Source organism: Myotis brandtii, unplaced genomic scaffold, assembly GCF_000412655.1.
Source record: "Myotis brandtii unplaced genomic scaffold, ASM41265v1 scaffold260, whole genome shotgun sequence".
NCBI classification, from domain to species: domain Eukaryota; kingdom Metazoa; phylum Chordata; class Mammalia; order Chiroptera; family Vespertilionidae; genus Myotis; species Myotis brandtii.
Window position 1 is genome coordinate 761,520 of NW_005359881.1, and position 13,194 is coordinate 774,713.

At 48.2% G+C, this 13,194-nt stretch overlaps 1 protein-coding gene across 1 annotated transcript in view; it reads left to right on the plus strand.

Annotated features, from left to right (window-relative positions):
• AOAH (acyloxyacyl hydrolase (neutrophil)) overlaps positions 1–13,194 on the plus strand; it is a 109,748-nt gene that overhangs the window by 45,949 nt on the left and 50,605 nt on the right. Inside the window, exons 9-11 of the mRNA XM_014541081.1 lie at positions 244–292; positions 1,677–1,725; positions 4,394–4,488. Of these exons, the coding sequence (XP_014396567.1) occupies positions 244–292; positions 1,677–1,725; positions 4,394–4,488 (193 nt within the window). The remainder of the gene's footprint in view (positions 1–243; positions 293–1,676; positions 1,726–4,393; positions 4,489–13,194) is intronic.

The following is a 13,194-nucleotide window of genomic DNA, read 5'->3' on the forward strand; positions in this document are numbered from 1 at the left end:
CAGCCCTGTTCCACAGCCACGCAGTCCAGGAACTGGGTTGACCACAAAAAGCCTGGACTCGGTCCACCGCTCCCAGCAAACATCCCAAACCAAGATAACGGCCGAGCAGAGGCTGTCTCCCGTGAGCGGCCTGCTGTCTGTCCCTGACACTGTGGGTGGCACTCACGTGTGCATCCATTCATGACGCTCAGCCACTGAGTGACAAGTGAATGCCCCAGACCAATGCTCACGTTCTCCTCGCAGGCCAGACCGCTGGGATGAACATCGGGATTCCAACTGCAACGGCATCTGGGTGAGCAACTAGAGGCGAACTCCACCTGCCTCCCGACCCCCCTTCCTTCCTTGCGTTCGTCATGCCTGAGGAAGAGGATGGGCCGGAGCCAGGCATTCTGCTGCGTGAAGAGGGGCGTAGGGCTCCAGTCACACACGAGGGGGTCCACACTGTAACGGGAGGTGGGGCTCTCTCAGCACAGCCCCTTTTTTAAAAAATATATTTTTTTATTGATTTCAGAGGTCTGGGTGAGCAACTAGAGGTGAACTCCACCTGCTTCCCCACCCCCCTTCCTTCCTTGCATTTGTCACGCCTGAGGAAGAGGACGGGCCGGAGCCAGGCGTTCTGCTGCGTGAAGAGAGGTGTAGGGCTCCGGTCACACACGAGGGGGTCATGGGAGGTGGGGCTCTCTCATCACAGCCCCTTTTTAAAAAAATATATTTTTTTATTGATTTCAGAGAGGAAGGGAGAGGGAGAGAGAGAGAGAAACATCAATGATGAGAATCATTGATCGGCTGCCTCCTGCATGCCCCCTACTGGGGATCGAGCCCACAACCTGGGCATATGCCCTTGACCAGGAATTGAACCGTGACCTCCTGGTTCATAGGTCGATGCTCAACCACTGAATCTAGCTGGCCGGTCATCATTGCAGCCCCTATAAGCCTTGTTGAAGGTCACCCACACCTGACCTCTGAGTTCTCCCCTGAACAGTGTGAAATTAGCTGGAGAGCGGTGTTAGCAAAGTTTTGCAGCAACCTGAACATCTCCTAGGGCAAACCAGGCTGTCCCCTTGTCATGGCAGCCATTTCCTTCTGTTTCCTAAGGCTAGTCAGGAGGCGGGGTCAACTACCTGCCAGGCACCTGCCTTGTCACAAGGAGGAAGAGACATCCCCCCTAGATCTTAAGGTGTCAAGACCCCCAAGGCCGCTCTTGTTCTGATAAACTCAAGCTACATTGTCAAGTGGGGGGACAGAGGGGTGATCAGTGTGTGAGGCCGTCCTTGTTCCACGGCCCCTTCCCTGCCTCTGGGGTGTGCCACCCGTGAGGAAGGCCAGTAAGACACTGTGCTCTGCCCTGTCCTGGTCGCTGGTGGGGCCTCGGTGCTCCAGCGCCCTGCTGGCAGCCTCTGGGACAAGGTAGTCCAGGGTCTGGACCTCTCCTCACCACCCCCCACCCACCCCCAGTTCCTTAAAGCCCAGCTCCCTCACATGGAATGTGACCGTGTCCGATTAAGGACTCGAGAGACTTAAAGGGTTTTATCTACTGATTTGCCTTTTCAACTTTTTTTTAAAATTTAAATTCTTTATTGTCTTTTCTACTTTTAAAGCCATTTGGGGAGGATTTGGTGTATGTGTCTCATAAATTTAAAGACAAACTACTTAATCTTGTCGTTTCTCTTTTAAAGGGTGTTGATCCAAAAGACGGAATCCCCTATGAGAAGAAGTTCTGTGAAGGTATGAATGTAAAAGTCTGTTTGTTCATCCGAACAGAATGTTCATCCCAACAGAATGTTCTTTTTCCCGTCGGAGGCAAATGGAAGGGAACAGACCACCCCAGTGAGGAAGTGCCTGGCGCTAGGCCTTACACTTGGCCAGTTTACATTTATTTTCATGACGAATCCAAAAGGGACATGAGAAGGATTCTAGTAAAAGGAGGCAGAATCTAGAGAAAGCAAAACTGAATTTGTGTAATCGGCTCCTTTCCCTGAGGATTGGAAACCTGAACGATAACGTTAGGAAAAGCCGCAGCGTAGAGAACAGGGTAACTGAACCCAGCACTTCCCCAGATGAGAAACTCAGTGCAGGTGGCCCTTTCTCATCTTCTCCGTGTCCTCAACACACAAGCTCAGGGACCTGGGCTTGTACTGACAGCGTCCCTGTCAACTGGGGTGAAGGCTCACACCTGGTGACTCAAGGGAACCCTCCAGGCTGCAGCCATTGGCATTCCCCAAAGTAGCTGAGCTCTGTATTCTAAATCCTAAATGCCTCAGACATCTGGGCTACCAGTACTTAGGAGGAACTATCACCACCCACAACTTACTGAACACACTCCCGGTGCGTGACCGTGTCCGATTAAGGACTCCAGAGACCTAAAGGGTTTTATCTACTGATTTTCCTTTTCAACTTTTTTTAAAATTTAAATTCTTTATTGTCTTTTCTACTTTTAAAGCCATTTGGGGAGGATTTGGTGTATGTGTCTCATAAATTTAAAGACAAACTACTTAATCTTGTCGTTTCTCTTTTAAAGGGTGTTGATCCAAAAGACGGAATCCCCTATGAGAAGAAGTTCTGTGAAGGTATGAATGTAAAAGTCTGTTTGTACATCCCAACAGAATGTTCATCCCAACAGAATGTTCTTTTTCCCGTCGGAGGCAAATGGAAGGGAACAGACCACCCCAGTGAGGAAGTGCCTGGCGCTAGGCCTTACACTTGGCCAGTTTACATTTATTTTCATGACGAATCCAAAAGGGACATGAGAAGGATTCTAGTAAAAGGAGGCAGAATCTAGAGAAAGCAAAACTGAATTTGTGTAATCGGCTCCTTTCCCTGAGGATTGGAAACCTGAACGATAACGTTAGGAAAAGCCGCAGCGTAGAGAACAGGGTAACTGAACCCAGCACTTCCCCAGATGAGAAACTCAGTGCAGGTGGCCCTTTCTCATCTTCTCCGTGTCCTCAACACACAAGCTCAGGGACCTGGGCTTGTACTGATGGAGTCCCTGCCAACTGGGGTGAAGGCTCACACCTGGTGACTCAAGGGAACCCTCCAGGCTGCAGCCATTGGCGTTCCCCAAAGTAGCTGAGCTCTGTATTCTAAATCCTAAATGCCTCGGACATCTGGGCTACCAGTACCGTTAGGAGGAACCTATCACCACCCACAACTTACTGAACACACTCCCGGTGATGCCCAACGAGACCCTGTGGTAGCATCGCTGTTTTATGCCTAGGCAATGGCTTTCCCCAACATTTAGAAGCATTTCATTCATTCATTCATTCATTCAACAGATATTCCTTGAATGTCTATTCTTTTAAGTGCCAAGAGCTATACTTGGCTCTGAGTTTTCATGGGCAGACATAATACAGTCCTTCCCTCAGTCAACTTAAATATAATTAATTATAGTTCCGTTCTCAGAGGGGCAGGAAGGGGGCAGAACAGGCAAAGACCCGATGCCTCGTTACACAGTTTAAAAATGCTGTGGGGTGAATAAAAGTATGAATGAAAAAATACACTCATGAATAAATAGGCTCAGATCTAGTGAAATCCTGGCGTAGGGCTTTAGGTCACTATGGGAAGCCTCTTTCATTCCAAAGGTCCCAACCCCTCCCAGGTGTCCTGGGCCTTCCCCGTCACCATTTGTGTGGCCAAGTACTAGCTGTCGCAGTCCCAAGACAGGAAGCCACTGGAGTGAAGCTGATTTAGGGGCGAGGGTGGGAGTGGGGGAAGGCGGCTCTCCTCTCTGACTGGGAGGCATCAATCACTTCTCCCAGGATCTGAAGGGGTTTGGGAGTGTATGTGCATCGCCCATGGGTGGATGATTTGTGTAGATGGGCCCAGGACCAGATTCAGTGATTCTTTACCTCCACACCCTCAGGCTGCCCAGAGACCTTCGTATGGCTGTCGCTCCATCAATCCGATAGAATCACCCACCCTGTGCTTTTGCGTATATGGATTAAGAGCTTTCAGGGTCCATCACATCTTCGATAAATCAAAATTACTCCATGAGATCAGTAATTCTTAAAGTGAATTATGTCAGAAATTGGTGCGTTTTCCACAAAGCAATTTCCAGAACCAAAATTGAGGGCATATTGCTGAGTCCAGATAAAGTTTTGATCCATTTATTCATCCGCCCTCACTCAGGGTGTCTCACGGCAGTTTGTTTCATGCTGAGCGGGGAAACACGCCTTCCTCCAGACCGCTCAGCTCGCGGTTTCGATGCCTGGAATCTCACTGAGCTCCTGAAGGCTATGTCCCTCACCCTGCGGCACACAAACAGCGGCCCTGCATCACTGCTACGGTGCTCTGTGCGTGGGGTACACGCCAGGGCATCTGATGCCCTGACTACACCGTCCGGAGGCTTGCAACCACGAGAGCATAAATAACACAAATACCTTGTGCCGCCTAGGGTCAGAGCCCAGGGGAATCGTTCTGCTGGGAGACTCGGCCGGGGCTCATTTCCACATCCCTCCGGAATGGATCACGGCTTCGCAGATGTCCTTGGTGAGTAATGTCGGCAGCCATCTCCCGGCTGTGCTGGCCTCGTGCCTGTTTCCCTGCTCTCTCTAAATGTGATGCCAACTCCAAACAGGTGCACGTTTTCCTGCTCAGCAAAATCTGCCATAAAAGGCGCACCCGCTCCAGTTCAGTTCATTTCCAACGATGCGAGAGGCGATGTGAGGGCGTTGTCACAATAGACTCAAAACAAGAGCCAGCACATCTTATTGGAAAACAAATTAAAGTGACAGTGTAGTATCACTTGTAGCATCCCTTATCATCTATCAAGTAGACAAAGGTTAAGTGATGAAGGCCCAGTATTAGCAAGCTTATGGTACCATGAGCGTGTTGGAACATCTCTGTAAGGCAAGCATGTCAAACTCACAGCCTGCGGGCCGCATGCCTCGTTTATTTGGCCCGTGTTCGCCTTTGGGTTTGACATGCTTGCTGTAAGGCAATTGGACAATATGTACAAAGTGACAGTAAAATGTTTGTGGGTTTAACCAGTAATTCCACATCTGGAAATTTACCTTTAAACCTGACTAGTCACTTGCTCAAGAATCTATGTCCACGAATAGTCATCCAAGAGATATTTATAATAGTAAAAATGAGAAAAGAAATTAAAAATAGGGGATTAGATGCCTGGTCAATTTGTCTCAGTGGTTAGAGCATTAGCCGGTGGATGAAAGGGTCATGGGTTCAATTCCTGGTCAAGGGCACATACTTCAGTTTTAGGTTCTATCCTCAGTGTTTCTCTCTCTCTCTCCCTCCCTTTCACTCTCTCTAAAAAAAAAAAATCAATGGAAAAAATATCCTTGGGTGAGGATTAAAAAAATAAAAATAGGGGATTGGATATGTAAAATTATATTTCATCCATAAAATGAAATATGCAATCATTAGTACCACTGTTATAGACACATTTATTGGCAAGTAACTGTGTTTATGATCATTTGTTAGGGGCAAAAGCATGTTACAAAGTGGTATATATGATGTCTTGTGAATATATAATATGTGTGTGTATGTACGAAGAAAAGCATTGGAAGGCTGTGGATCAGTGGGTAACCCTGGTACCTCTGGACGGGAGAATTCTGGGTAACTTTTCTTCTACTCTGTTTTCAAGGAACTTATTAGGTGATTACTTGGTTTTGTTTTCAGCAAATAGCTAAAAAAAACTGCTAAGGAAACCAAGGCACTGCTTTATTGAATCTCTGCAGAAGGTCTGTCATGTAGATGTTATTACAGCACGGCCTGGCTTTATAGACACCCAGGGAGCAGGTGGCAGAATCGTTTCCTGTCGGTGTCACCTTAAACAAGCCACCTAACCAGAAACGCTGGAGATGAGGATAGGAACAATCTCAAGCAAGGCCATTTGCTTCAGTGAGCTAATGGCTATGAAAATGCTGTAGAGCCATGGGTTGGATTCAAACCAGACACAAGTAAATTCACACACAACTCGCGCAGGGCCATCAACCCATCAGCCAAAGCAAGTCACAGGGCCATGGCCCAGATCCACAGGGAAGGAAGTATGTCTGCCCCAAGTGAGAGAAGAGAGAGAGCGCATATTTGCTGCATTGCTTTTATCTCCTTGTAAATGCTAAATATTCAATAGAGAAAAATAAGCAGATACAGAAATTATTAACAAATCGTTAAAATTCCACTTAATATTACCACCCAGAGAGAATTGTTTTAACATCTTGGGGTATAAGATTGGTTTTGAAATATTCTTTTAATATTTTTCTTAGAAAAAAATGAATACATAAAGTCAACACTAGAACTTATTTTGAGAAGTAAAAAAAGAAAAAAATTCCCCCATCATCTCAAACTTTTCTCAGTATTTTTCCATTCTTTCCTAGCATTGCACCCCCATTGTGATTCCACCCACAAGGCAGTCACATGAACAGCAAGTGTGCAACTGGTGACCCTCCCTTTTTACAGTTAGTACTAATCATAATCATTTTCCACATTGTCTAGTCTTTTTCTTTAATATATTTTATTGATTTCAGAGAAGGGAGAGGGAGAGATAGAAAGATCAATGATGAGAATCCTTGATCAGCTGCCTCCTACATGCCCCCTACTGGGAACCAAGCCCGCAACTGGAATCGAACCATGACCTCCTGGTTCATGGGTCGATGCTCAACCACTGAGCCACGCCAGCTGGGCACAACTTAGTCTTTAGGTTATTATCTTCTTCCCTGTTCCATGGAATCTCCTTCAGTGTACAAGCCATAAACTACTAAACCATTCCCCTGAGACTAAATGTGAAGCTGATTTATGGCTTCTTTATTTTGGCTACTATGGCTCATTCTCCCTTTTTTAAAAGCTTCCAATTTTTTAAAATGTGTTACCTATGGAACCTCTTCATGTGCACAGGAGGTCAGCCTAGGGAGGGGGGCATGCCTCGCAGACAGCCATGAGGTACGTTAAGCTCAGAGCACACCTCATGTTTTGGTTGTTTGGCTTTTAAAGCTTGTTGCAAGGGCAAACAACCTATCGCCAAATACTAGCCCGGGGCCTACTGTGCACCAAGGCCTACTGTGCGCCGAGCCCTGTGACAGGGGCTGATGACACAGTGGAGACGGAGTGGAAAGAACCCAGTCCTCGGAGAGCCTCAGGCGTGTGGGACACACAAAGAACAAATAGGCAACTCCTTCGTGAGACCACGCGACACGCGCTTGCCTCTGTCTCCCTGTAAAGCAGAAGACACCCCTGCAAACGCATCACCCATCCCAACTGCACCCCCGCAAAGAAGCCACAGCCGGGGATCTTCCCTAGAGCAGCCCCTTCTCTCTGGCTCATGCCATCCATCGGTTAAGCAGTGTGGCGCCCAGGAGGCCTGTTTACTGCTAATTAGATTAGGAGTGAGCTCATTTGGAAAGATACTTGTAGTTCAATAAAGAGAGTGTGAAGAATCGCCTGATGGCTCCACAGAAGCAGGGCCCTGAGCCTCGCCCCACTGGGGGCCTAGGTGATCCTGCCCTCCCCTTAAACAGCTTCCTTCCCTCCCAGATGCCCCCAGGAGTCAGGTACGAAATGAGCTTCCTTGTCACAGCGAAGGCCTCAACTTTGAAAGATTTCAAAGGAACACAAGGAACAGATCTGAAAACACTTGCAGGCTGTCTTTCTTTTCTCCTTTCATTGGGAAAGCAGTCCCTGCTGGAGTTGTTTTGTTGCCAAAGAAAGGAAGGTGGCGAGATCACCAAGGCCCACAATAGCTGCCGCCCTCCTGCCTCGACCCCATCTGCTCAAAGATCATTTCCAAAACATAAAAACGCCCGCCCTGTTTCGCCGAACCGGATGGGATGGTGGGTGGGGGCGGGTGAGCAGAGGGGGAGGCGACTCTGAAACACAATTTCCCGAATGTTTCTCTCGCCAGCGGAGACTGATGCCTGCGCTTTATAAAATCCTAGCACGACCCTGGCCGGCTGCTGTCTGTAGGGGAAGCGCACGGATTGAGTTTCGTGCTGCGCCAAGGGCGAAAGGAACCTTCAATCCGGCTGCAGAAAATGCATATTCACCGAGAGCAAGGCGGCTCCTGGCTGTCAAGCCCTCTGCGCATCATTCCTCTCGAGCTGACTTGTGGGTCTTTGTGTGTCCCACACGCCTGAGGCTCTCCGAGGACTGGGTTCTTTCCACTCCGTCTCCACTGTGTCATTAGCCCCTGTCACAGGGTTTGGCACACAGTAGGCCTTGGTGCACAGTAGGCCCCGGGTTAGTATTTGGCGATAGGTTGTTTGCCCTCATCAGCCCCCACAGGGTTCGGCATACAGTAGGCCTTGGTGCACAGTAGGCCCCGGGTTAGTATTTGGCGATAGGTTGTTTGCCCTTGCAACAAGCTTTAAAAGCCAAACAACCAAAACAAACAGGACCCACAACTCTACTGACTGTGGACAGCACAGCCATCAGCCTCAAACCCCCGGGCGACTGCCCCCTTCCCGAACTGTGAACACCCCAGTGAGCATAATGCTTCCATTAGGCAGAAATCGCTGCCTGATTTCCATGGTGCATATAAAATATGGAACTGCTACCTCACCTCTTTCCACGTCGACTCCAGAAGTATTTAAGGGGTAGAGTGCTGTCTTTGGTTGCTATGTTTTTTAAGATGAGGAAAGGCTGTTGGTTAGGACACGTGGGCACAATGCCACTTCCTGCTCCTCGAACACCTCGAGGGCTGGCAGGTGAAAGATGCTCAGTGGGAAGAAGAGAGGCCTCGATCCGAGCCCCATTCACTCTGTCAGGAAAGGAGAGCGTGTTCGCCACGCTGGTCCCTTTCTCCTCTGTTCCCAGTCCCTGCTCGGGAGCAGAAGCCAGACGGGCTGTCTGTCGCCTTGAGCCCCGATCAATTCAAGGCCCTGTTCCTGCCCAAGGTGAGCATCTGGGCTCCCACCTGCCAGCAGCGTGGGACGCTCTCGCGGGCTCATCCTGCCGAAAACATCCGTGCTCTCAGCTCTCACCGCACGTGCGAGAATTAAAGACAGACACTCGGTGTTAGGAAAGACTGCAAGAGGAAAGTACTTGGAGCTCCATGCTCTGAGAGGCGTTTATACGCGCTCAGCCCCCACGCCTGCTCTCCAGCACATTAGCTGGCGGTGCCCACACCGGGAGGCAGCGTGAGTCACCAAACACCTGCGCCGCCCGCTCGCCGCTGAGATGGGAGCACAGTCTCCTGCCCCCGATGAATTAGATCCACCGCTTGGCGTCCCCTCTCCCTCAAGCTCCTCGGCCATAAAATGGGCCTCGTGGAACGAACTGATCGCAGGAGAAACGCTTAGCATCTCAAACCCACTGGGATGTGGAAAGGGGACATTATGGCACTTGAAGATAATTTGGGATGGCTGGAATATCAGTTGCTACACACCATTCAGTCATTGGTTCATTCAACTGCCCACTTCCCTCCAGGCCACTTCCTGGGGGAGATGAAGGGGACTGAGAACACCCATCTCAGCCCTTGCCAAGTGCTTAGGGGTCCAGACTGGCTTCTGCACGATTTCCTACTCGAGGTGATGGCTGCGAGATTGGTCAGATGGGTGAGCTAAACCCTCCTTCCTGGAGGAAAATCCAGGGAGCATTATGAAACACACAAGGTCCAAAGATTCCAGAGGCAGGAATTGAGGGTTTGTATCAGCCTTGAAAGCCTGCCTGATACAAAGCCCAAAGGAGAGACGGCTGGGAAAGAGCAAAGAGGTCATGGTCCCACGTCAGAAACATTCCAGAGCCGGCAGGAAGGCTGAGTGTGTCAGTCCTTAGAAGACTCGTTATGAAGCAAGCAGGGTATAGGCTCGGCTGCCGTAACAAAGAATCCCCAAAACTCGATGACTTACGATGGAAGTGTGTTTTTCTCTCATAATTACCCAGAGGCAGGCAGGCAGGCCTGGCCGGACAGGCAGACATCCTCAACATGCAGCTCCGCCTGGGTCCAAGGTGGCTGCTCCCACTCTTACCGCCTCCCACCTGTAGGGAAGGAGAAGGGAGAACTTGACACAGAGGTGGCACACGTCACTCGCACACACCCCATCCTTCAGAACCTAGTCACAGGGCCACCCCGCGCTGCAGCGGAGCTGCCAAGAGCATGCCCTGGCTGCACAGCCATGTGCCCACCTAACACTGTGGCAGCTCTAGTATTAGAAACAGAGGAAAGAGAGAAGGTGGACAACTGGGGCTCCAGACGTGAAAAGCAGTCTCTAACCTCAAGGAGCTTCAAGTCTCATTGGAAAGACAGATACAGAAACTCATAATCATAACATTAAGCAAATACTCCTATGTGTTTACCAAACGCCAGGCATTGTACTTAGTATTCTCTCATTTAATACTAAATGACCCTGTTGTATTTCATAAAGAAACGGAGACTTAGCCTTGGTGGTGTTTCTCAGTGGTTAGAGCATCAGCCTGTGTACCGAAGGGTCACGGGTTCGATTCCCTGTCCAGGGCATGTATCTGGGTTGTGGGTTCACTTCCCATTTCCTGTTGGGGCAGGTGCAAAAGGCAACTAATCAATGTGTCTATCTCACATCCATGTTTCTCTCTCTCCCCCACTTCTTCCCTTTCGCTCTGAAAAGCGCCCGCCCCGCTCCTTCCCTTTCACTCTGAAAAGCAATGGAAAAAATATCCTCTGGTGAGGATTTTAAAAACTGTAAAAGAAAAAAAGAAAAAAAAATGGAGACTTTGAGAGCTTAGCTAATTTACCCAAGATAATGCAGTTTTACATGGAGCCCAGCTAGAAACAGCCTGGCAGACCCTGGAGCAGAGGTCAGCAAACAACGGCCCTCAGGCCCAATGCGGCCCTTCGCCTGTTTCTGTAGATAAAGTTTTATTGGCATGCAGCATGCTCATTTACTTACATATTGTCTATGACCATTTTCAAAGGACAGTGGCAGAACTGAACGGTCACAACAACGAGGAGACAGGGACTCGGGCCAGAGGCTGCGCCAAGGCCGTCGGGCGCCAGTCAGAGGAACAGAAGCAGCCAGGTTCTGTGACAGCTTCTTGGGAGGAGATGAAAAAGGGGGGAGGGAGGAAATGAGATCATTTCATACGAGCGAGTAAGAGCCCGGTCAGGCCTGGTCATGGGTGCCCTCCTCACAGCGTCCCATGTCCTTCCCTCTGGGGCTTGACTGCGGACTTTGGGCTTCTGCCAGAGCCAAATCCAGACATCACCTCTCAGAAAATGGAGAATACCCTCACCCCAGAAAAATGACAGCCTGATTGACACCTAAGAAATGACCCCACTTTACAAAACCAAACGAGGGTGTGCGTCACCCTCTCTGAGGGGCACCCTATTGGCCTGGTTGCGGAAGAATTCATTTCCCGGGCCCCAGGAAAGAATTGGCGTGTGATATTCTCTGTAAGAGCAGGACATTTTAAACTCCTGTTGTCCTCACGGTTATGAATTTTGCTACAGTTCTCCAGTCTCTCTGCAAGTGATGATGGAAGGAATTGAATTCGGTCAAGGCCAACTGCGCGATGCGTTTTCATTTGCGGGGGGGACAGTTAGATAGATGCAGCCGTCAGTTCACTGAATCAACAAATCACGGGGTTGGCGCGGAAATCATAAATAATAGAAAAGGGGAAGGAAGAGGCTAAGAGGAGCCAGCAAGGTAACAAAGTAATAAAAAGAGCTATTTTCAGGCAAAACGATGAAAGATTATTGCTTGCCATTCTGTCTTCTACATGTTTACGGGTCCTATTTTACTAGAATTCTTTATTTGACTATTTCTTCGCTGCCTTGTACGTTTTTGAACTGGCCTAGGGTCATGGATGAAATGCAATACCTTTCCCCTGAGAGTTATTGATTTAGCTCCAGTTGAAGTTTGTGCATTGAATAGACATCATCCCCAGACTGAGCAGCTATTGTTATTGGTCAGTGTGTATGTCGTGTATATGGGGTTTTTTTTAATTTAAATTATTTATCGTTTAAAATATTACATATGTCTCCTTTTTCCCCCATTGACCTCTCCCCAGCCACTCCCACTCCCCAGCACATGCCCTCACCTCCCTACTGTCTGTGTCCATTGGTTATGCTTATATACATGCCCTCCCTTCTGCCCCCCAACCCTCTCTGGCCTTCCCGCTGCAGTTTGACAATCTGTTTGAGGCAGCTCTGCCTCTGTATCTATTATTGTTCAAAAGTTTATAATGGTCTCTATTATCCATGAATGTGTGAGATCATGTGGTATTTTTCCTTCATTGACTGGCTTATTTCACTTAGCATAATGCTCTCCAGTTCCATCCATGCTGTTGCAAATGGTAAGAGTTCCTTCTTTTTTACAGCAGCATAGTATTCCATCGTGTAGATGTACCACAGTTTTCTAATCCATTCATCTACTGATGGGCACTTAGGCTGTTTCCAAATCTTAGCTATGGTGAATTGTGCTGCTATGAACATAGGGGTGCATATATCCTTTCTGATTGGTGTTTTTGGTTTCTTGGGATATATTCCTAGAAGTGGGATCACAGGGTCAAATGGGAGTTCCATGTTTTGTTTTTTGAGGAAACTCCATACTGTCTTCCATAGTGGCTGCACCAGTCTGCATTCCCACCAGCAGTGCACGAGTGTTCCTTTTTCTCCACATCCTCTCCAGCACTTGTCGTTTGTTGATTTGTTGATGATAGCCATTCTGACAGGTGTGAGATGGTACCTCATTGTTGTTTTGATTTGCATCTCTCGGATGATTAGTGACTTTGAGCATGTTTTCATATGTCTCTTGGCTTTCTGAATGTCCTCTTTTGAAAGGTGTCTATTTAGGTCCTTTGCCCATTTTTTGATTGGATTGTTTATCTTCCTTTTGTTAAGTTGTATGAGTTCCCTATAAATGTTGGAGATTAAACCCTTATCAGTGATAACATTGGCAAATATGTTCTCCCATGCAGTGGGCTCTCTGGTTGTTTAGTTGCTAAACTTGGAGTAATTTATTACATAGCTATAGATAACTGGTATACTTGATATTTGGGGTGTTCATTTGGAGGGGGTGATTGCTGGTGTTCCCTATACATCAGATTATGAATTTAGCCTTGGGTTTTTGTATTTGGCGTTTCCAATGCTTAAACTCCTTGCCTGGCTCCCTCTTACTAACCTGACAGGACTCACATTAGATCATTTCTTTTTTTCTTTTTGTTTTTGCTTAATCACTTCGCCTTTTTTTTTACCCAGGCCCCCAACACCCTCCCCTCTGACAGCTGTCAGTCTGTTCTCTGTACCAGTGAGTCTGTTTCTCTTCT